The sequence below is a fragment of the Athene cunicularia genome (genome assembly GCF_003259725.1).
Source record: "Athene cunicularia isolate RWA chromosome 2 unlocalized genomic scaffold, athCun1 chr2_part1, whole genome shotgun sequence".
Taxonomy (NCBI): domain Eukaryota; kingdom Metazoa; phylum Chordata; class Aves; order Strigiformes; family Strigidae; genus Athene; species Athene cunicularia.
This window is the reverse complement of record NW_020799095.1, coordinates 68,171,795-68,196,174: the sequence shown is the minus strand read 5'-3', so window position 1 is coordinate 68,196,174 and position 24,380 is coordinate 68,171,795. Positions and strand designations below refer to the sequence as shown.

At 35.8% G+C, this 24,380-nt stretch overlaps 1 protein-coding gene across 1 annotated transcript in view; it reads right to left on the bottom strand.

The window, feature by feature from the left end:
- Window positions 1-1,730: 1,730 nt before the first annotated feature.
- The window catches only part of CDH9 (cadherin 9), a 108,641-nt gene continuing 85,991 nt past the window's right edge, over window positions 1,731-24,380 (bottom strand). The window contains exons 6-12 of the mRNA XM_026843317.1: window positions 20,770-20,957; window positions 19,215-19,468; window positions 17,682-17,818; window positions 16,195-16,316; window positions 6,602-6,719; window positions 6,250-6,501; window positions 1,731-2,635 (exon numbers count right to left, since the gene is read on the bottom strand). Of these exons, the coding sequence (XP_026699118.1) occupies window positions 2,148-2,635; window positions 6,250-6,501; window positions 6,602-6,719; window positions 16,195-16,316; window positions 17,682-17,818; window positions 19,215-19,468; window positions 20,770-20,957 (1,559 nt within the window). The 3' untranslated portion in view covers window positions 1,731-2,147. The remainder of the gene's footprint in view (window positions 2,636-6,249; window positions 6,502-6,601; window positions 6,720-16,194; window positions 16,317-17,681; window positions 17,819-19,214; window positions 19,469-20,769; window positions 20,958-24,380) is intronic.

Below are 24,380 nucleotides of genomic sequence, written 5' to 3'. Positions count from 1 at the left end.
CCCCCCCCACACACACGCACACACCCCCCCACCCCTGTCATTTCTTTTCAGGGACATAGTTGTTTTATTGTCCAGTTTTTTCCTCCTATCCTATGTTTTGATAATTTCATTGAAATACTAATGCATTCCTGTGTACTTTCACTTTGCCAGTAACACTTTTGAGAACACATTCCATAAGTCTTTTGCTTTCTCTGGCAAGACACAATAAAGAAATTGTGTCATCAAGCTACACACTGACATCTTGTTACTGCATATGATACATGTACATGGCTGACACATGGCAGCACATTATTTTGACTTTATTTTGTGTCACTAAAGCTTTTTACTTGCAATACAGTATTGCAGACCTGACATGCAGCTCACAGTGAGCTGTTCAGGTGCTTATTTGGAAGCCCAAGCACCTGACACACACTCCCTCCCCCCAAAAAAAGGAGTTCAGTGTCAGAAAACTTGAGATGCATGCTTGGGGCTGTCAGAATTATATGGCCAAGGGATAAAATAAATAATAGTAAGGGGATATTTTTGAGAAATAATCTAAAAGCATAGTAGAGAGGAAAATATTAGGCAGGTGTGTGTTCCTATATCTGAGTGAAGCGGCATGTAGCCTCTTTATTGTCTTTTTGGTAAGAGATGAGTGCCTCGGTAGTCCACATGATATTGCCAATGTGTATCTTAAGTTTCTTTCTGAAAAATCTGAAAAACAACTAAGTAATCTAGACAAAACCTTTAAACATGATTATTTTGGACATCTATATGCACTGGATTTTACCTAAAGTCAATATTAAAAATGGAAATGTTATGGATAGTGTATATCCTACATTGTTGACAACTTTGACTCTTTTTCACACATTTGAGGTCTTTTATATTTCTTTTTCTTAAAACCAAATATGGATAAAGTTAGATCACATGTGATCCAGGTAAATTTCTCCTATCTTGTGTTGTAGTAAACACGTGCATTGCATGAAAGCTGATCCAGCAAATATATTTTAAACACAAATATATACTTGAAGAGTGTCATTAATGCTTTAGAAAATATGCAAATGTATGCACTTCTGTGAAGGAAAAGAACACTAACATCTTTAATAAAATATTAGTTGGACTTTGTTTATATTACTTGCTGACTTTGATTTAAAAAGAAGCTATTAGTGATATGTCTGATTTGCCTGATTGCCTCAAAACCAAAAAAATAAGATTAGAATACAAAAAGCCTTCCTTTCATTGTTGATATTTTTTAAGGCATATTATAAAATTGTTTTAATATCTACCAGAATAAACCTTCATGGTTCCTTAAATCCCCAGGCATATATCTGTTAAATGCCATCACTGGTTACCTGTTCATATAAGAAGGTGTGTGGGAGTGAGTTTCACAATGAAACTATATTATAATGCCATATAGTAATACACATTGCAAGTCAGACTACATTTATTTATAATAATTTTTTCAAAATAATTTTTTCTTTTTTCTACACTATGTTCCCATTACAGAGCACTCTCTCCATATTGTTCTTGCACAGTACATTTCAACCACTAATCCAACATAAGAAGATGCATTCAGAAATTAAATATTGCACAATATGCAGTTTCCTTTGTTCAGAAAGTTTGGACAGTTCCTTACTATTAACAAAGTACTTGAGTAAGTAGTGTTTTTATAAATACTAATTTATTTAATAAAAATACAAAAATATAAATATACATATATAAAAATATCATGATGAATCAACACACAGACATTCTTTAACTCAATAAATATGGCAGTAATATTAATCTTCATTAAAGTATATTTTTAAGTTTATGTTACAATGCAGGTGCACACTGTCCCATCTAGTAGGAAAGGTAATGCAAAGCAATTAAAAAAAAAATAAGTTTCCATCTCAACATTAAAGGCACAAAAAGCCTTTTATTGTATTTTCATTGTCAATAAAAAACCTTTCATCAGAGGTTTCTAGGCAGAGAAGGTGAATTATAGACTTCTTAAAAACTAAATCATTCATATTCATTCACGTTGACTTATTGATTAAGCAAACCCTTACTAAGACAACACCTATTTTTTGTAAATTTTTTATTCCCAAGTAAGAGAGAGTAGGCCACTTTATCTAGTAACATAGACATGAATTCCACTAACACTGACCAGGTCACAGATTACTTTCTCAGTCTCGATCACTGTCTTCTCCACCATACATATCTGCTAGTTTTTTAAATCGAGGTCCCCAGTCACTGAGGTAATCGTAGTCTTGGTTGCCCTCCGTGGTGAGTGATTCGAGGGAGCTGAGTGAATTTGCTATGGAATCATTTCCTTCATAGGCATATGTTGCTAATGAATCATAAGGAGGGGCAGCTGGGTCTAAATCATTTTCCTTTAACCTTCTATGAATAAAATCTTGGACATCAATGTTTTCCCAAAGAGGTGCAGTCCTTCTTATCTGAAATATAGTTTCTGGGATAACATCTCTTCTCATCTTACTTTCCTCCCTTGCTTCTGGATTTCTCAGTGTGCCAATGTCAAAAGCCTGGGTGTCTTCTTCCCCACCTCCTTCATCATTGTAGGTCACAATGTTATCCCGAACATCATCCTTTGAGATTATCAAGGGCTCTTTCTTCCTCTGCCTCTTCAGAGCCGTAAACAAGACAACTAATACTGGAAGGAAACACAAGATGAATGAAGAAATGTGTAGTTAGAAATTAAATAAATAATCATTTTGCATTACCTGTTGGATTGGAAATGTTTTAAGGCTGGGATGGGATTTTTGGTAGAAAACTAGTGATAAAAGCTATCTCCAATTTGAAGTTAATAAAGAAAAATTATAATGATTTTATAGCACTCAAAACCTTATGTTTTTTGTTAGTTTTTTTTGTTTAATTTATGGGAGAAATGATTAAAATATTATATATTTGAAATAGATATAGAATTAAGCTGAAGTTGAAAAGCAGACAATGTAAAATATATCATCCTACCAGGGTTTGACTTTGATTTTAGTTTTGTGAAGTACCACCTTCCTGGCAGTCACAAAGGTTGATTTCATCAAACACAGTTGAATCTCCCTAGCAAAAATAATTCACACTCCTGAAAGCTAGTGATTTAGGTATTCCTAAGTGCCTAATTCACTTTTCAAATTGGGAGCTATAGGTCCTTCTGAAAATAAAAACCTAAGACCTTCAGCTATCAATATTATTGACAAAACTATTTTTGGCTTCAATGACTGCAAGAATTGAAATCTAATCTTTGTTACTAAATGTTTCTTTTTAAAAACATGATCCCCCTAGTTTAATGTTAGTTGAATAACTCTTCTCTTTGGAGAGATAAGGCTTGACACAAAAATGAACCTCTGCAGAGGGAGATGAAATACTTGAAGTTACATTTGTAAATACATTCTGGTGTCTAAATGCTATTGATTTCAGTAAGAGTTCAATGCTTAAGTGCATTTAAAAATCCGACCCTTGCTCCAGTAGCTGGAGTAAATAGGGGAGTCAGCGAGATCATCTGTCAATAAGGCATAACAGTGGTTGCTGAACTGCACATTACAGCTGTGCTGAGCACTTTTGTTGAGTCTTAGGAACAAAGTTTTTACTCTGAATGACTTGAATACTGGTGAACAAAAGGGAAGATCAGATATAATGCAAGTAGGAAGAGGGGAACCAATATCTTCCACATGCCATGGTACTATGTTGTGAAAGTAAAGGCTGTTCTGTTCTGTTTGTGATTTTTGTATTTGTACAGGATCCATTCTTTTCAAGTTTTCATAATGCTAGACAAGTAATAGCCCACTTAAGAAAGTTTAAGAACTTCATGTACAAGAAGTAGAAGGTTATTATGAAGAAGTGTCTTTCACATCCAGGTACTTAATATGTCTCTCCTATTTTGGGCATGATGACACCATTCTACTATCCTAGCACACTACATCTTGTTGAACAAATATATAAGGTGCTAAGAATCACACCAACTGTAGCCTAATGCTGGGTGCTGTGCTTTGGACACAACAACCCCCAGCAGCGCTACAGGCTTGGGGAGGAGTGGCTGGAGAGCTGCCAGTCAGAGAGGGGCCTGGGGGTGATTATTGACAGCCGGCTGAACAGGAGCCAGCAGTGTGCCCAGGGGGCCAAGAAGGCCAATGGCATCCTGGCTTGTGTCAGCAATAGCGTGGCCAGCAGGGACAGGGAAGGGATCTGACCCCTGTACTCGGCACTGGTGAGGCCGCCCCTCGATTCCTGTGTTTAGTTTTGGGTCCCTCACTACAAAAAGGACATTGAATGACTCGAGCGTGTCCAGAGAAAGGCAACGGAGCTGGTGCAGGGTCTGGAGCACAGGTCGTATGGGGAGCGGCTGAGGGAACTGGGGGTGTTTAGTCTGGAGAAGAGGAGGCTTAGGGGAGACCTCATCGCCCTCTACAGCTACCTGAAAGGAGGTTGCAGAGAGCTGGGGATGAGCCTCTTTAACCAAGTTACAAGCAATAGGACAAGAGGTAATGGCCTCAAGTTGCACCAGGGAAGGCTTAGACTAGATATTAGGAAGCATTTCTTTACAGAACGGGTTGTTGGGCATTGGAATGGGCTGCCCAGGGAGGTGGTGGCGTCCCCATCCCTGGAGGTGTTCAAGAGTTGGGTTGACATAGCGTTGAGGGATCTGGTGTAGTTGGGGACTGTCAGTGTTAGGTTCATTGTTGGACTGGATGATTTTCAAGGTCTTTTCCAACCTAGACAGTTGTCTTCTGTTCTAACAATTGTGTTTATCTTCTCTTCAGCCTTATGCTACTGTGGCTTTAGCTATGTCTGTAGCGCTAAATAGAGCAGGGTCTCTGACACTGGGGCCAAGAGACACAGAGTAGTCATAGTTGTTTTGCACAGCACTGGTATCTGAGCTTATTCTGAGCCTCATGTGCTATCATTATTGTCTTAAAGTCACAGTTTTATGTTCGGTTTTAGTTCAGTTTTTCTGTACTAAAGCATTGCAGCTAGTCAGAATGATGTTTTCATAGTGAGCCAGCAAGTGTATGTGTTTCATGGTACACATTTCATGCCCTGTGTTGGGGCAGGAAGGATGGCTTTGAAGACCCAGAACTTGCTGACATGGTTTTAAGAACTATGAAAGGTGGAGAGTGAGACCTGTCAAAGTTTGAACTGTAGTTGTCTGTTGGAAGTGGTGGCCTGCAATTTCTGCTGCTCAGACTATGCCTGGGTAGTGCCCTGGGGAATCCAAGCTGGCTCATGCTGAAACCAGGCCAGCAAAGATTGAACCTAAGCAGTATGGACAGTTTGTCAGAGTTCAAGTGCCCTTCCTTCCCTATGCCCAACAGTACAGATATAGTTCCTACATATTGTCCTGCTCCTAATAATCTGTGGTTCTTTGAATATTTACTGGAGGTAGCTTGAATCCAGTCTGAAAAAAAAAAAAAAAAAAAAAAAAAAAAAGAAGAAAAGAAGTAGTCTCCTTAGAATTGTGTAAACTGACATCCATAAATTTATCACTGCTCCCTTGGCAAGTTGTGTTGGCCAGGACAGGTGGAAAGGGAAGGAGGTTTTCCACAGAGTTTGACTGGAAAGTAGAGATGATGGCACTTTTAAGGAGACACTTCTCTGGTAAGCAAAACATGCAAGCTGCAATTTCAAGATTTTTTCCACTGGGTTATGAGCTAGCATTTATTCTCGTCTCTTAATTTGTCACTTCATCTTTCTAATGCTTCTGCTCTCCAACCACCTGTCTAACTTCTGCACTCACACTTTATTTAATCAGCTGCTCTCACTACCACTCGCAAGCAATTGAACAGTTTTCTTCTATGCTTTTGAGCTAAATATTTCCTGAGTATAAAAATTACAAATCATTCATGATTAAATAGTGTAACTGATAATTTTTTAATCACTGAGAAACTTATCAATCACCTTCAGGAATATGATTTTAAGGTCCTAGATCTAAATGAAGATCAAATGAGCAAGCATCATCTAAAACTTTACCTAGACTTTAAAATGTATTTAATCTCAATTATATTGATCACCTCATTCTTTATGCACACTCTTCTGAATAGTAATGATGACAAACAGCCCATAGTATCTCCTTTTCCCACTCTCCCAGCTCCTCTTCCATCTTAGAAAACAGCTGATTGAAAAAAAAACACCCCAAACCCAGCAAAAAGCCACAACACTTCAGGTATGAAATACTGTTCTGCAGGGTCATGTGAATAAAGGGTTGAAGAATATCAGGGGTCTAGAATTGACCAGACCTTTGCCTAGTCAATTAAATGTCTCATCACAGGTTCTTACCTAGCAGGATAATGATGCAGAGGAGAATGGCAACGAGTGCTCCGGTGCTGAGCCCAGCAGGGAGGAGCAAGGCCTCAGCGCTGCAGGACTGCATGTTCCCCCGGCTGTCGCAGGCACACACTCGAATGGTCAGTGTGCCAGTGCTGCTCTGGATCGGGTAGTCATTGTCAAATATCATGATTGGCAGGAGATAGGTACTCATCTTACTACGGCTGTATCCATTTCTTCTAGTCATAATTCCCGCTGTGTTATCTAGAATGGAAAAGCAGAATAAATACATGTTGCTGAGTGAAGTTTTATGTGGTAATGGGGCTGAGAGGCAGGGAAGGGGATAGCACTGGTCAGTAATTACCTTTGTTGTCTACAATGGAGAAGTTTGGATGAACAGCAAATTCTGGCACCAACTCAAAGAAAAATTTGTGTCCTCGAGGAGGGTCGTCTTTGTCAACAGCACTCACAGTCTGTATCAGCTATAAAGAAAACAGTATTTCATGCTATTTTAGAAATCTTGTGTTTAAAATAAGGTGTCTGACTTTCATGTCCAGTAAAAATCCAATGAATCTCTATCTGAAGGCACAAACTGATGTTCTAAGCCAAACATTCCTCACATAACCACAGGAAAGCTTACAGTAAGCAAATTGTTGTTTTATTGTTTAAACACATAATGGATGATGAAAAAGAGGAGTTCCTCACTGCGAGACAGCCGTGTGCTTTGCTTTGTATTCTATATCTTGCAGTGATACAGAAACAATTGCCCTTCTGAATAAGCCATAAACCTGTGGCCTCATGTAGGAATGACACAGAGTAGTGTGTAAACCAGTTGTTAAGTGCGTCTAATTCCCAATCCACCTCATCTGCTCCTGGCGATAAATTAGAGTACTGCACTGGCTCAGTTCTCCTGAGGTAATAAAAAGAGATGCTTTACTCCCTCCTAAATTGAAACCTCTGGCTGTGGAGCTTTATAGCTGCCCTAACAAGGTCATTCAAGCTCAGCTGGGAAGGAATGATAATAGTGCCAGCACAGGGTCAGAGTAGAGTAGACTAAACAAGAGAGGCTTCAGCAGTTCTTCTGGCTTTCCTGTTGCATCAAAACATGTGCAAATATGTGTACTGACGTATATATAGACACATAAACACAAGCAATCTGAGTCTTTTCCTATCTGCTGTTAGACAGATAGATAAAGGCTAAGCAAAACAGCTGCTGGAATGAGGAAGGAAAAGCTACCTGGGAATTGCTGTGGTTTGTGAAAAGGCTTGCAACAGTTAACACCATGCCACATTTCATGAGTCGTAGTGACTCCAGTGAGCCGTATGAATGACTACTGTGTTCTTTGCACTCCCTAGTGGGTATCGCACTGGAGAGTGATCCATACTCCATCTTGGCTTGCAAGGACCTGTTTGAGTTCAATCACAAGATGACAAAGCTTGGTGGCATTAGAATGGGAGTAAGCTTCAACCGAGGATGCTGCAACTTAGTACAGGTGAGTTTCTATGGCACCTAAACTTAAAAGCAAAAAGTGCTCAGTAGTCAGTCTTGTTTCTTTCAAAGCCATGAGGGAACAAATGCCTGTCATTTGGTTTTCAAGTGTTTCCAGTGTGTAAGGTGTCTTGAAATCCCACAGACATCACAGTCACTTGTTATCAAAGACACTTCATGGCTTGTTTTTCTATTCTTTCCAGGGAAAGTACATCATGACCGCTTCAAGAAATACAGTAATTGACAAGCAACACTGATAGAATTTTAAAGTTTTGGAGCAATTAAGTAAGGAATGCCTTATTCTTATGTACTTTCTCGGAACATCAACTTGATTGGGACTTGAGGGATACAGTTAAATTTTGGAGGGTATTTAGCGTCTCTCAGGATAGAACACTGTATTAGACAAACATAATTATAGGGCTACCAAAAATACTAAAATGTTTTTCTCACTGCAACATTCTGAAAACTGCTGTTGCTAGTGCTGTATGTCACAATGAGTTTTTGGACCTTTTTTTCTAGTTAATTTTGTGATACATTTATTACAACTAATAATATTGTTATTAAAAAAAAAAAAAAAACAAAAACAAAAAACAAACCAAAACAAAAAAACCCACAACAAACAACAAACAACAAAAAACCCCAAACCAGTAGAGAGATCTGAATTTGGCTCATTCACTTCCTAGCAGCTCCTTCTAAAACAACCACAAGATTTATTTTTCTTTATAATTTTATTTTTATTTTTGAGGCATATTGAGGAACTTGAAAGGTAATTTGTGAACATCAGCCTTATACAAGAAGACGTGACTATGCTGAAGGCAGGATTATGCAATTTTTCTAAGTGTGATTAGAATAATAACTACATAAAAAGATCTCTTTATTTTTAAATCATTTGATAATAATTTCTATTTAGATTTATTAAAGAAAAAAAAAAAAACTTTTAGCTATTTCCCAAAATTAGCAAAATTCCTGTTTATGGCAAAGTAGCCTGTTCAATATGTTGCTGAGTCTCATTTGAGAAATTATGCCAACATTTTCCAAGTGTCCCATTGCTTTTCTCTTTGACGTAATATGCTTCTGACAATGGCAATACAGAAAGGAAGACCAGGGTGGTGCTCAATTTTAGTTTTCCATTGTTTAATGCAAAAATGTAATATTGCTACCAAAAAAAGATTTCTTTCTGTTAGGACTAAAATACCATATACACTTCAATGATGAATTTTTCTTCTCACAGTTTTAGAAGTTTTAAACGACAGAAAAAGTGTAAAAGTGCCATAAAAAAAAAAAAAAAAAAGAGATATAATTAGAATAAGTAATGATATTTGTGCAATTACTTGCTAAAAACCTCAGGGAGAAAATTTCCTCATATGTCCTCATATACTACCTACCAGAAATTTCAGTTGAGTATCTTGGGGATTTTTGACATGTAATGAGTGGGATGTTTGTAGGATCTGGATTTGATTCCCTTCATGTCCAAATCACATGGAGGAGGACAATTGCGCCAGACATCGAAGAACTTAATTACATTGAAAACTTATTGTTGAGAGTAAGGATGAAGTAGGAAAAAAACCCTGAACTTATTACCTGCTCTAACTAATGGCTTCATGAATTGAGAACCAGCTGTTCTTCCACCAGGAAAGATGAGAGAATAAAAGAAAAATGAGAAAGGATGATTGAAGGTGATTTTGTCCAAATGATTAATAGGTGAAAGAAAATCAGAAATGTTATCTAATTAAGGATTTATTTTTTTTTTTTTTTAGTTATACAGCTGTAAATAAGAGAATTATATTAATGATAATCACTACAGAAATGAAAGATATGTGGCTATATTTACTTTAAGTATTAGAGTTATATGAAAAAGTTTAGTACAGTTTCATGTACATTTTGTAATTTCATGTAGAAAATCTGTTCTTCCATGTTGAAGGAGTTATGGACATTGAATTATGATCATTTTTCACCAGGAGTTCAGAGAAAGATCTCTGATCCTGTGAGATTTATGAAGGAAGAGTTATTTTAAGACAATTACTTTTACTCAAATACATTTCAAACATATCACTCTTAAAGAAGATAAAAACACACCCATTTTTTTCTTTCTTCCATAGTTTCCCATGAGAATGAGCACAATTTGTAAAACACAACATTATAGCCATTATTTTGAAGGTTGCGTGTGCATGTTCATGTGTACCTCTGTGTGTTTAAGGAAACAGTCTCATACTCTTAAGTGGAACTTATTGGGTAAATTCAAGTTTTTAGGGAACAGATGTCTTTGAGGATACTGAAAATGTAAACAAGCATTGACATAAAGTTTACTCTGCTACACTCAGGGCAAAGTGGTTATAGCAGCTTGACAGCGTAAGATGTAAGAGTTGTGAAAGAAGAATTATTCCCACTGGAAATATTTCCTGTAGAGTTTCTTTCATGATGAAACCAGAGATTTTTTTAAAGTGTTTGGACCTATTTCCTATTGGCATATTTTTTTCAAATGTGGAAATGTTTTAATTATAATACTGTTTTGTGCTTGTTTTGTTGTTGGGGTTTTTTTAATTTTTTGTTGTTGTTGTTGCTGGGGTTTTTTTGTTTTGTTGTTGGGGTTTTTTTTAGTTTGTTTTTGGTTTGGTTTGCGTTGGGTTGTTTTTTGTTTGTTTGTTTGTTTTTCCTGAATACTGTGGTTTTAAGGCTATGACTTAAACCACGGTCGAAACTGGGATTATTGTTTACATTCAGTCTACTTTAGAGCTGTTCATACTCATCTCTGAAAAAGTGATTGGGGATTAATAGACTGTCTAGTCACAGATTCCTTACTTGCATCTGGTATATTCCTAGACATAAACTGCTCTCCCATTTTCTTCAACCTGTTTTAAAGACAGAAAGTGAGTAAAAGCTAGGTGGGGGCATTATGAATTAACTAGGGTCCCTGTGCACTTCAGAGCATGCCCTTACTGTTCCTGAGGCTGCACTTGTGGACACTGAGAGCTGCACAAGTAGGAAACTTGGGTCCTGGGCTTAGTCTTGGGACTGCCTCTAAAAGGAATATAAGAACCATTAAAGCAAACATTAAACTAGTAGAGCATCTTTAACTGTATAGAGGTCAGCACCATCCAGCCACTTCTTAGATTAGCTTTTCAGCCTGTGCTGGCTTGTCATGTCATGCGAATAAAACATAGTTGCACATTGGATCCAGGCTACACACTTTAAAAATGCAGCAACATACTTCAGATAGGTTCTTGCAAGGTTCATTGAAGAAAGCTGAACAAGATGAGATCTATGAGTGGACAGATGCAATATATTTTCAGGTTAAAACTTCTACTAACAAAACAAAATTTGAGACAAATAGAATGTCCGCAATGTAATCTGTTGCTGCTTCTTTTCAAAACAGCAGCATGTCTGTGTTTGCTATCATGTTTTTTTGTTTGTTTTGTTTTGTTTTTTCTTTTTCAGAATTTCTCCTTTTAAAATACACTATAAATAAGACAGTGAAAAATAATGTCACCTTCACAGGAATTTAAAGATGGTCTGCTGTTGTAGACAGTGCTTTTCTGAAGATTTAAAAGAATGTGATTGTCATATAGCATGAAAATTGTACTCCTAATTTCAGAGAAGTAAGACTAGTGGAGACAGACACTGTTAAACTAGAGATACAGTAGCAGCTGCTGAATTTTGTTGTTCCTTGTATGTGATTATAGATATACAGTGGAGTAGGCCTTCAATCCACTTGAATCATCTGGGCTTTCATTTTTGTTATATTATGCTCCTAGTGAAACCTGGGTATTGTACAACAGAGAAATTTATCAAATGTCCTTTATCTACTTTCAGCTGCTTCTGAAATAAGCCAAAAAATATCACTAAGCATTTGAGAAACGAAAATTTGGAACATTTTGCTGTTGTTTTTGTAAGAAACTTTTTTTTAGAAGTCATATAGGAGAGAGCAGAACAAATACTGGATCTTGGAACACTTTGTGATTCTTGAAACTTACTAAACTTGGGTTTTGTTGCAAATATTTCTAAAGGAATCTGGAAAGCTGTCACCACTTTGCAATAAACCATGAAAAAACATTGTGAGAGAGGTGGAGCTTTTGACAATCAGCAGGAAGTAGTAGTGTGCAAATGCTGTGGGGGAATGTGGGAAGAGCAACTTTGTGTTTCTTCTGTCCTTTCTTTCTGTTGCCCCTTTTCCTTCCTGTATGATCTGGTTGGGCCAAACACTAACTAATCTTGAATTCATTAATAACACAGCACAGTGTAAGTGGGTGAGATGAAGATTTTGTAGAAGATTTCAAAGTGGCCACATTTCTTCAGGAGTGAAATAGTAATATAGTTCAAGTGTCTCCACATAGAAGTGTTTCAAAATCAATCCAGCTCTCAGTGGATGCCCATATTGTCATTTTGCAGCTTGAGTGATCACACATGTTCAGGCACAGATCTAGCCTATATACATGTATGGTGCTAGCTGCAGAAAGCAGCCTCCATCATATGTGTGTAAACTTGGATAGACCTTTGATGTTGATACCTTAAGTCCTAAGAAATATTCTAAAATTACTACTGCTTAACAAAGCTTCATGTTTGGTAATGCAAACCACTTTGGTTTTGAAGTCCTGGCTCTGTTCCACAAATGCGTTGTCAGTTTTAAAGCAGGACTGAATGCTTACCAGAAGTCGGAAAATTCTCCCTTGAACTCCAATTCCTACTTCAAAACAGAGACAGACTGCTAGCGTGTATCTCACTAAATCAAGCCAATAGGTGTCTACCTAGAGAAGGCAGCTACAATGTATAAGCAACTTGTGACTGATAATTAGCAATAGCTACATGAAAAATGTAATCTCTGTGTGCTCCATCTGGAAAAGGGAGGGGGAGTATGGAGGCTAATGAAAAATCTGCCAGCTTTCTGATGGAGGAGACAAATTCTCTGTTTTGATGCCTGAGAACCACTGAATGGCAGGAAAGAACACAGCAGCACTGCAAAAAAAGCTACCTGGGTTATTTTCTTAAATATTATTATTGATGGGTGTTGAAATTAGCTAAATTGTTACTAGCAAATTGTTCAGTTAAATCAGTCTCCTTTTCAAGTAAATCTTCCTGGTTTCCATGGAGAAGACTCATCCTCTAATCCAGCTAAAAAGACCCAATTAATTCCTGTGACAAGGGCATGAGAGAATTTGTACCAGAGCCTTCCCCACAACAGTCCCTCGGGCTCTAGAGCGCCATCAAAGGATTAGAGATTTCTAAATTGTGTGAGAGGAAAGCTGTGTCATACTCCTCTTTAGCCTGTGTATTAGCCAGTGGAATGGGACTGCATGTTAACAAATCTATTCCAGACTAATGAACATAGTTGTTTATGCACCTTGAGTGATAATGTTTCTCTGCAGTCGTACCACAGAAGAGTGGCAAGGGAGGAGGAGAGACCGTAAAATTTTCTTTCCTCTGACCCTCCTAAGACTATCTGAAAAGCACAATGCAGCCTCTAATATCTGCTGATGTTGAGAATGAGTAATGTCACTTGGCGGCAGAGAGCAATATTTGATTATTCTGACTGCTTCCTGATGCACCTGAGATTTAGAGAGTAGTGTGATTAACAGCTGGAAAAAAAAAAAAAAAAAAAAAAAAAAAAAAAAAAAAAAAAAAAAAAAACAAACAAACAAAAAACCCTAAATGTATTTCTCTTCTCAATCAGACTCTCCTGCTATGGGCACTAGGCGTAGAAGCACTGCTGTGATCTGTTAGGAACCAATAATGATCCTAATAAGACAGCTGCTTTAGGTGATCTCTAAAATAAGGTGTAGTCCTAAATGAACACAACATGATTCTATATCTTTATTGTACTATAGGGTGACTGCTAAAAATGAAAAATATGGGTTATCTGGAATTTAGCATCCTTGCCCAAAATATTCGTTTGTATCTCTGTTGTCAGTGCTATTTTTAGGCACCAAAATAAAAGTAGTCTCATGTGCTAAAGGTAACTTGTTTTCTGAAATACTAAAGTCAACTATATGTAAATGTCCAGATATGAACTCAGATGCCTGCCTAGAGGAACCCAGTTGTTAACAAATAGAACAGTCTGGATCTCTCATTCTTCTGCAGCTACACTTGATGCACAGTCCTTCTAGTATTTTTTTTTTTCTTTTATTTTTCCACAGAGGGAAAATAATCCCTGGGATTAAATTGGTATGCTACATGTAAGGGAGGTCTGAAAAACCATATGCCTATCTAATGGGTGTCTATCTTCTCTGTTGTTATGAAAACACAGAATTTACCAGAAAGTTGAATGAAATTTTATACATTAACTAATATTTCCTCAAGTACACTAGACTAGATGGAAATTTAAGAAAACTGACAAGCAGTATGCCTGGACTGAACTTGGTTCGAATATATGACAAAACCTGTGCTTGATGGTTGATAAAATTGCACATGATTAATTTCAATGAAATCTTAATTTGTAAGATTTAGAACCTTTGTGTTATACAATCAGAGTACATCGCTCACTTTGTTGTCAGTCATTATACTGTGATTTTAAGCTTTATTTGTCTCAATTTCATATTGTGCAGAGAGATTTTGTTGCACAGACAGAATTTAGGTCATATGCCAGTGTTTGAGATTAATGGCTAGAATTATCTGAATGTATTCCATGTGTAAAAACAGCTTAGATAAAAATAAAACAAAACTATGAGTGTAAAATAAGCAGAAGTTCAGGGAATTTTTTCTCATTTTATAAGGTTTGAACTGTATGCTTGTGTGATAGTTTATGTCACTGATTAAAACACAATGTTCTGATCGTAAACCTCAGTTCTTTTGAAAGGTGTTCGTTGTTCATTTTTCTGGTATTATAATTTCTTCATCATTTTAATTTAATTAATCACTGCCCTTTATATGAGTATTCCTCTATTTATATAATCTTCATCAAAAATAGTAAGTTCTTGAAAAATAATTAAAATAATGGTCAAGTACCTCTTCAAAGCCAAGTGATTTCATTCAAAGTATACTCTGTCTTTCTAATCCACTTACCAAAATTTCTGTATTAGGTGCAATGAATGAAAAATAAGTAGAACTGAATGTAAAACCCAGCAATCCACTGTATCCTATTTTAGACCCTTTTTTGTTCTCTCTTTTTAAATTTTTTTTTTTCCCATCTGTTAAACCATTCATAAAATATCATCTGAATTGCAACTTGTAAATTGCATGTTCTTACTCTGTCTAGAGTTCTGTAGGACCTGAAATTCTAGGCTCATATCAGGGAACGTCTATGCTGCTTTCAGGGCAACTCCCATGCCTATGTTAAATACAACACTGGGCAGCAACCAAGTGAAAACATGAGCATGCTTCCTGATGCATATCCCTATACCCCAGCCCTGTAAAGCCTTTGAGTGTTGTATGATTACTGTGCTCTAAGAGCAGACAAAATATCCTACATTCAGATCCTTTCCACATACTTTCTGTGAAGACAATCAGCCTTGGTTGTATGATGTCAGCATAGAACTAGTGAGACACAAGGACAGAACTAAACTGAGTTTAAGGTTCCACCCTGGCCTCTCTCCACTAGAGTAGGAACCCACTCAGATTTGTGCTAAAAAAAAATAATGATATCAAGCTTTTTCTTCCACTCAGAAATACATCAATCTAGAGAAAAGGCTCATGTATGGCCTTAGGCCCATACTTGAAAGACAATCTCAAGGTACAAAATCTGCTATTAAATCCAGTTCTTTGGTAAATAATTTGAGCAAATCATATATCTTTCTTCACAGGATTTGAAATTGAAAGACTGTCTGACATTAGCATAAATAGATGTCTGGCATAAATAGATGTTGGTTGTAGTGGCAGTAATATTAAAAGATTTCTGTAAAATCCTGTCTCTGAGTTCCATTAGTCTTTCTCCTTTCTCAGTTCCCAGTTATCACTTCATTTTCTCTAGAAATCTTGTTATTGTCTTTTTACATTTTTACAGAATTGCTGAGATAGTTTAGAAAGGGATATACAAGAGCTTTGACCAAATTCAACTTAATTCTAAACTGAAGTTTAACTTACAATGGAAACAGTTGCATTATCCATTATTTTTGCCAAAGTTTATTTTTCATATCTCCTTTACTGAAGCATAATAAAAGATTTTCCTGCTTTGTGTACTTGAAGGTGTGATTACTTTAACTAAGGTTTTGAATAAAATCCAGAAAAAAATGCAATTATCAAACAGTATAAAGGGTTTTGTAGCATTATGTGTAACTAGTTATGAAAAATACTTTCTGATAGTAGGAATGATAAAACACCTTAAAGGATGATTTGATTTATATGCTATATTATTACACTAGGGTAAAATCCTGCATCTTTTATCTCCTTTTTTGAACCAGCTGTCAGTTTCTGTAGAAGGTAGGGAATAAAGATGCTGAGTTGCTTTGCAGTTGCTCAAGTTAATATATGTTGAAGTCTTCATGATTTTATTCCAGGATACTTTCATTACAAGTTCTTCAGTGACATAAGTATTTGTTTACCTGTCCTGCTTTTGCATTTTCACAAACAAATGTTTCATAGTATTTGTCAAATTCTGGTGCATGATCATTTATGTCTAAAATCCGGATGAAGACAGGTATCTGGCTACTTTGTTTAGGATTATCTGAAACAAGAAAATTTTTAGTATTACAATACAAGTATTTACAGTCTATATCTATGAAAAGACCTGAAAATATCTAGCATTTTTTTTCCCAATATACATAAGAAATGTTAGTTTTTCTTGATTATACTAAAGCAATTCTATTTCATTTCCTATTGACATATATTCCATACACATAAAAGCTAAAAAGCCCTGATTATATTTGAAACAAATTGATCTACTATAGTATATATTTTTTAAAAATATAAAATATACTTAAATTCATTTGCATTAAAAACAGATCACTCAGTTATTGTCTTCTATAAATTAGTTCGGTAAATGATACATTACAAAAGCTGTTTATTGAGGTTGAGCTGTCAATAGCATTTACTTGTTCAAATCAGAAAAGCAGTTAAACAGCATCAGTCAACAACACAAAAAAATCCCCCACAACCAACCTAAAGTTGTCCTTTCTCTCCAAAATGTACAAATCAAAACAAAAAAAAAAGGATGCTATCATCAACTAGTGTTCACAAATTTGACCATCAAGGTTAATCTATCAGTGGAGATGAATCTTGCAGTACATGTATTAAAAATGGAGACCATATTTGACTAAACAATGAAAAAACATTTATGAGGAAAAGGTATCAGTCTTTATGGGGATATAATTAATCTCTTCATATTACCCGATTCCCAGACTGTTAGCACATAGACTCCTGGGGAATCTATAGGGAAAATGAAAGGAGGGAGAAAAGTTGTTCCCTAAAATCAATGTCTCTGTTTCCCCTCTGACTCTATTGGCTGGAAAGAAAAGGCAGACAAGAGACATTCAGATCTAAAAGGGTCCAACAGAATAGTAAAGAATCCAAGTGAAAGACTTAGGGCTAGGGTTTGCTTCAGACATGGAGGGGAAAGAATTTCCTCTAGTACTGGCTTCAAATGAAACCATTTCCTGAGATAAGTTAAAGCAGTCGATGCTTATTTCTTCCCCTGCTTACAGTAGTCATTCTGACAATGTGTTATTTGTCTGTCATGGCCATCTTTTTTTTCCAAGGATTTTCACAAATACTTAGCTTAGGATAAAGCCTAAGTGCATCACCCCTGCACCAAATTGTTTCTTGGGAATTCTCAAGGAACCAGTTAACTTGTCTAATGTATACTGTACGTGGTTTTGTTGAGCCTGAGAATTCCAAATTAACTTTTTATAAATGACCAAGATGATCCTAAAGTAGTAAATTAAATTTTTAGATGAGCATTTAAAGATACTCTGTCTATTGATAATATCCGAAGAAGGTCAAAACCAATGAAACAAGGTAAATCATAGATACTGTAGAATTCTAGTATTTTCAGTTCTAATGTTCTTGTGAGATAAATGATCTTGGAACTTACTGATTTCAGTTGCTATGACAGTAATGTTATGCCAGGGAGTTTCTTCCCGGTCAAGTGGCTTTGAGATGAATAAAGATCCATTTCCTGAATAGATGTTGAATATTCTGTCAAGGTCAGTGTGTCGATCCACAGAATATCTGTCAAGGTACAGTAGAACTGAGCATCTCCTGTTACAGTTTGTAGTTTAGCTCACAGCCACCTCTAAAATTTTTCTATTTTTAACTGTGGTTAATCAACAATGTTTCCTTTACAGTTTAGCAAAGCTTTCCTGTAGCTGCCTGAGGAGTGCGGCATGTTACACATACTGAGAAACAATTTTTTAAGATTACTGAGTTGGATGAAGAGCAAATTATGTGGGCAGTTTGTTAGATTGACATTTGAAATTACATTTTAGCTTATAAAGTGAATGCTGGAATAGCAACTAGAAGTGAACATTCTTAAATAACATTTTTGCAAATTAATTGTTTCTTGAAGAACTCAGTCATCAAAGGACACACATTGCAAATATAATTAAGTTTCAGTTTATAATAAGATATTTTTGAGATGTCACAAGGACTATCAAAATCACCAGAAAAATCTTTGGATTAGTTGCTGTTTAAGATGAAAGGTCTTAAAATCTTATTTTATGACACTTGCTTTTGCTTTGTTGTTTTCCAGCAAGGAAAAATTAGTTTTGCTGTTTTTTATAATTAACCTAGTAGTTACCAGTCACAATGTATAAATTGAGATTTTATACATAGATTACTTAAAAATATTTGATTTTCTTCCTCCTCTCACACCTCCTACCTCAAACTGTACTGCTGCGGGGCATAATGGGCTTGTTCAGAAATGAAGAAATCAAGTTTCCTAATCTGTTGCATGGTAAATACACAGATTTCAGTGCTGTGTTTGTTACTGCAGATAATAATAGCAGATGTTTAACAATTACAGCAGTATCACAGCATTGAACTCTTACCTCTAATTGCTATGACTTTCTTACAATCATTTATTATTTAATATAATGTGATCATTAAATAGTTAAACTATGGAAACGGTAGACAATGTAATATCTAGATGATTATGAAGATACAGAAGGCTGACTGCTGTCAACCAGCAAGGAGAATTGAAATACACCATTTTAAGTAAGTTTTTTGAAATACATCATTTTTACATAAGTTTGACGATGGAAACATGATATAAAAGCATAATGTTATGAACAGCTTGGTGAAAGTACTAGAACATGATGCCAGTTAAATGCTGATCTCTCCTTTTTTTTTTTTTTTTTTTTTTTTTTTTTTTTTTTTTTTTTTTTTTTTAACCTGGTGCCTATAGGCTGTCATTCAGAAGCATACTCTGCACTGTTAACTACACAATAATTATATAACTATACCGTACCTATGCAGGCTCCCATAGATATTTCTCTGCTCGACATTTTTCAGTAGTCCCTATGTGCTTAATTACTCAAGTAGCCCCCTATTACATTGCACTCTCATCACTCTTTGTGCAGGAGACTTTACCCACACCTAAAGCATTTTATATTGTGGATTGGCTTACTTTATTGCATTCTTTGTTATATCTGGATCTTGGGCTACAACCTGCCCAATAATGCTTCCTTCCTTGGCATCTTCATCTACGTCTATTAAATACCAGGGTCTGCTGAACACTGGGGGTTCGTCTATGTCTTCCACAGAAATTTTGACCAAAGCCATGTCTTTGAATGGCCCCAGCTGGAGAAAACGAGGATCAGGATGAGTGTTGGTTGCTTCCACTCTTAAGGTGTATAACATCTTGTTTTCAAAATCCAGATGCTGGGGAGTAAATAATAGAGAAATTTTGTCATTTTACAATAAATCTAAGTCAGTTTTATAATGCTGAATTAGAAGTGTAGGCATTTTTAGGAGCAAAAGCTCTAAAATTTAATATATCTTGGAGAAGATGGAATATATTAGGGCTTGTTCCTGGTTTAAGTAAAATAAGGAATATTACAGAGCAGCAAGGTAATTATGATCCCTCTACCTACTACTTGTTCAGATTCCTGAATAACAAGGAGGGGGTCAATCTATAGAAAAATAAAAACAGAGAAAGAAACAGGGAAGTTGGAGTCAATCCACAGGTAGGAGTTGCTAAAGGTCTTATTTGTCTCATCTCATTGGTAGGAACAAGAGCAGTTATCCCATCTCTTAAAAGTTCTCTGTCCTGTCTCCTTTTCCTTACTCCTCCCCCATTACCACCTACCCTTGACTATTTTGCATCAGGAGCAACCCAGACCTGTCCCTGGCCTCCATGTTCCAAAGTGAAAAGAAAAACTATGAAGTCTGATTTACAGTCTATGTGGCATTGATATTATGCATATCCATATATGCTTTATATATACATTCATATGTGCACACATATACAAGCATGCACATACATAAATTTACATGCTTCCAAATATGTGTGTAGAGATCTATATTATATATATATATGTATGTAGATATCAATTAATTGTTCCTGATTTGTTCAGTTAGAACCAAAAATAACATTCAGAGCTTAACAGTCTGAACACTAAAAATTAACCAATAGATGTCAGAGGTGGTATTTTGAATTAAATATCTGCCAATGTCTTTGCTCTTTGAACATAATGTGTAACAACTTAAGTTTCACCAAGGTTGGACTTAAACCAAGACAGATTTTAGGTACTGGAGATACCTGAATTTTGGACAGATTAGAGAGGGACAATTTAGCCTTGGAGATGTAAGTTCATCAAACTTAAGATGAGCCTCCAACCCTTGTGAGCCTTACTGCATCATTCAGCTGACAAATCCCACTGTGAACTAAACCCTCCAGGTTTTCACAGCCCTAATTTGAAAGTACTGTGTGTGAGAGTATATATATTGAACAGACAGCAGCCACTGAAATATTGCTTTATGTGAAGTGACATGCCAGTAAATTTCCCTCAAGACTTGAAAATAACAGATATTTGCTGAAGAAAGAGAAGAACAAAACTAATACAACTCCTTGGCAGCCTGACCCCTCGTGAGATCTACTGTTCCCTTCCCTGGAAAAAGAAAAATAACTGTAACACCTGGACAGCTAAGTACATATAAAAGAGAGGGAGAAAAAAATAAACCTCTTTGACAGTTATAATCCCTTCTTGTGTGTCCTTGTCAGTGACGATATCAAACATGTCTGATCCATCCCCACTGGAGATGCTATACTCAATCTCTGCATTTTCACCCACATCAGGGTCATTGGCTTTAATTCTGCCAAGAGGAGTCCCAGGTGGGGCAGACTCAGGAGAGCTGAACTGGTAGGTGCCTGGAAGAGAAAAATCAAGCATTTACTGTTCTGAAAAGCTTTATTCTTCTGAATAATAAACATCTTCAATTTCACCTGGATCTTTTAAGTAACTTGAAGTTTGAAATGCTGTAAGGAAAATGATGTTAGTCATCACACTAAACTTTAGAACAGGTTTTGGAATTGATTGACAAGCTGTCACAAAAATTTCAAGTGATTCTTCAAAACCATTTAGGATTGTGCTGTTAATGTTTTTTTTACTTTTTTGTGTGTGTTCTTCAGCTATAGCGAACAGAGAAGCTCGACAATAAGGCACCCATTCTAACCTCGATAATTTAACAGTATATACATCTTTTTTTCCCTCTCAGTTTTCTATAAATGTTCCCAGATATATTTAGAAGTAGTAGGGGATTTTGTTTTGTTTTCTCAAGACACAAGAGTTGTAGAAACCACTGTGTATTTCAGAAAATGACTAAAATAAAAGAGATATTTTTATTTTATACTTTTGAAAGATGTATAATATTCAAGATTTGTAGATGTTCTGTGTGAAAGTAATCCATTCATCCATTATTGGTAATACATACTAAAGAGTCATGATAAAGAGCATTGGATACAGGTTCATGTTAATTGCGATAGTTAATTGAAATGCAGATACATTCAGATTTTCTTTAATTTACTCTCCATATACTTTTTGTGCTCTTTTAATGGTTGGTTTCATTTAATGTTTTTATAATCAGGGTTTGCTAGAAAGAATTCTGATTACACATTAATCTTGCCTGTGTGTATGAAAAGTAAATTTACATGTATTTGTTGACACCATTTGCAATAAAGATCTAACTATAAAGGCATACTCTTGCAGAAAAAGTATTAATCAGATTATTTTCTTGACCAATTAGGACAAGACTATGAAGACCTTTCACCACTAGCAAGACATAAATGCTTTTAAATCAGTACTTTCAGTTATTTGCTAATAGGAAAATGTAAAAAATGTGATACATTCATCATTTTACACGTGACATTCCAGAATCTGATATTTATTTTGAACTTTTTTTCTCATGTAAATTAATATTAATTTACTGAGTGAGATAGTAGCATTGGACAAAATACCTTACAAGGTAGAAATTGTACAAATTATGTTGACTTGCAGTGAAGTACAGTTAAGTATCTTGCAACTAGCTTATTTCTTGCATTTACATGTACTTTGCTTTCTTTAAAGGGTCATGAAGGGTTTTTTTTTAAGTACAAGGAATATATCAAACTTCTGACTGCTGCATGAGTTTCCATTCCCAATGGTACAGACAAAGAACAGAAGAGTGTCACTGCAAATACCTTATATTTGTATGGATGTGTAACAAAATGGAAGATAATGCTTGATGCTAAATTGTATTTGTTCAAATTCAAGGTTGTAAGTGAAAACTCAGTAGTAGACTGTCTGGCTGCAATCCACACAGACTAAAATGCATATTAGTCCCTTAACCAGGATGAAAAGGAATGAAAGGTGGGATTCCTGGCAGCTAAACTGTAAGTGTGAAGGCTTGCTCAAATTCAATGTTTTGGCAAGTGAATCAGAAATACTGTAGGAACAGATTTAATCATGTTACTTATGACTTCTTCCAGAATAAATAACTCCCTTGAGTGCTTTTACATCTGAAAGCATTCCTTATTTTTGTGGTGCTGTGTGTGTGCTACAAATATTTTGAATGTGAGATGGCTAATCTTGTTTAGAGTACAATGTAGTTCAAAATGTCTAAGATTTTCATTATGGTACCACTTAAATTTAGTTTAGGCCTGTGTCTTTTAACTGCCCATGGTTCCTTTCAGGAATCAAAATGAAACAGAACATCTGTTCCTTCTTAATGAAGTCTAAACAGCCAGTACTTCACAGTGCACTCTGCCATCTTCCTTTCTTCTGTCCCTCTAAGAAATCAATCTTTAGTTCTTCCATATATTGATATTAACTCCTGTTGCTTGCATTTGCATTTCACTCTCTGCTTTGGGCCACTTCTTGCCTCATATAAGAGAAAATGTAAAATAATCAGGTTTGGAAGGAGCAGATTTCCTCAGCTAGATAGCTCTTTGAAGGTATGTCCCTCTTCAGAACTATTTAAGAAGAAATCACATTTTCCAGATGGGTTATTAAGTGTTGAAAACCACCCTACTGAGGTGAAAGTAAAAGAGAGGGAAGGGTCATCAACAAAATTGGAATTAAACAATTTAATAGATCCTACAGCATGTCTTCTATCACCCATCCAATGTGTTTCAGTGATGTTCAAGGTAGAAAGTTACAGAGAATATTGTATGAAGCATTAAATTGCATAAATTTATCTCTAATTAAGTACCAAGCCAAAAGATTATTGAAATAATCAGAACTTCCATAGACTTCAGACTTCAGCAAACCTTGAAAGAAGAGCAACATAAGGAACAAAGTTAGAGACTGACAATTTATTTTGCAGTTCTATGAATTCTTCATTCTTTATTTTTTAATTTAATTTAATTCAGCAACAAAGCTTACACTTCAATGTGCTACACTATTCTAATTTAGGTTCAAGAATTCCTATATGCCAAAATATACTGGGCTTTCTCATGCTATACATGTCTAAGCAGTATTCCCTGCTGAAGTCAAACAGGAAAGCTGGTTAAAAATTGCTGAATGAGTTTGCCATGTGAAGGTGATTCTCAGCATGTAAACTCCAAGTATGAATTCAAATTATATTTTCTTATAAGGACTGCAGTACTTCCCCTCCCCTTTCTTTTAAAAAGCAAACTGTTATCATGAATATAGAGGAAAAAAAGTTAAATGTAATTCTAAGAATCCATTCTCCCACACTGTCAGAGTTTTCTAATATTTAAAAAAACCTGTTCTAGGTTGACCTGTTTATACTATTCTGAGGGCATTTATTGCCATGGCACTGAAGTGCCTTTCAAGTTTCTTCAAGTCCAGGAGAGTGTTTTCTAAATCAGCTCTGTTCAGTCCTTGGTGAATCTGTAAAGAGAGCCAGTCAGGTCCCTAATCAGCAGCAAGCAATTCTAATTTTATAATGTGGACATTTTTCCAGCAGGCACTTGAACTGAGGCTGTAAATTTCTTCTATCTGCAGCCTATCAGTTATCAGACACTGATTGTAAGAATATGGGATTGGATTTAAACCAGTGGCCTAGTATGAAAGGATATGTAGTATGCTACTGTGAGGCTTTCTGCATTGCGCAGCTTTCTGTTTGTTATTTTTTATTCTACAGAGCTATAAAAAAAAAAAAAAAACAAAAACACAACAAAAAAACAAACACAAAAAACCAAAACAAACAAAAAACAAAAACCCAACACCTTAATTGTGTTATACTGGTCTAGATTATCAAAATCATTCAACATCAAGAGCTGAACACAAATTACAGTTACCTAAACCAAACGCGTAGACTCCCAGCAGAGCATACCACCTGACCAACCCTG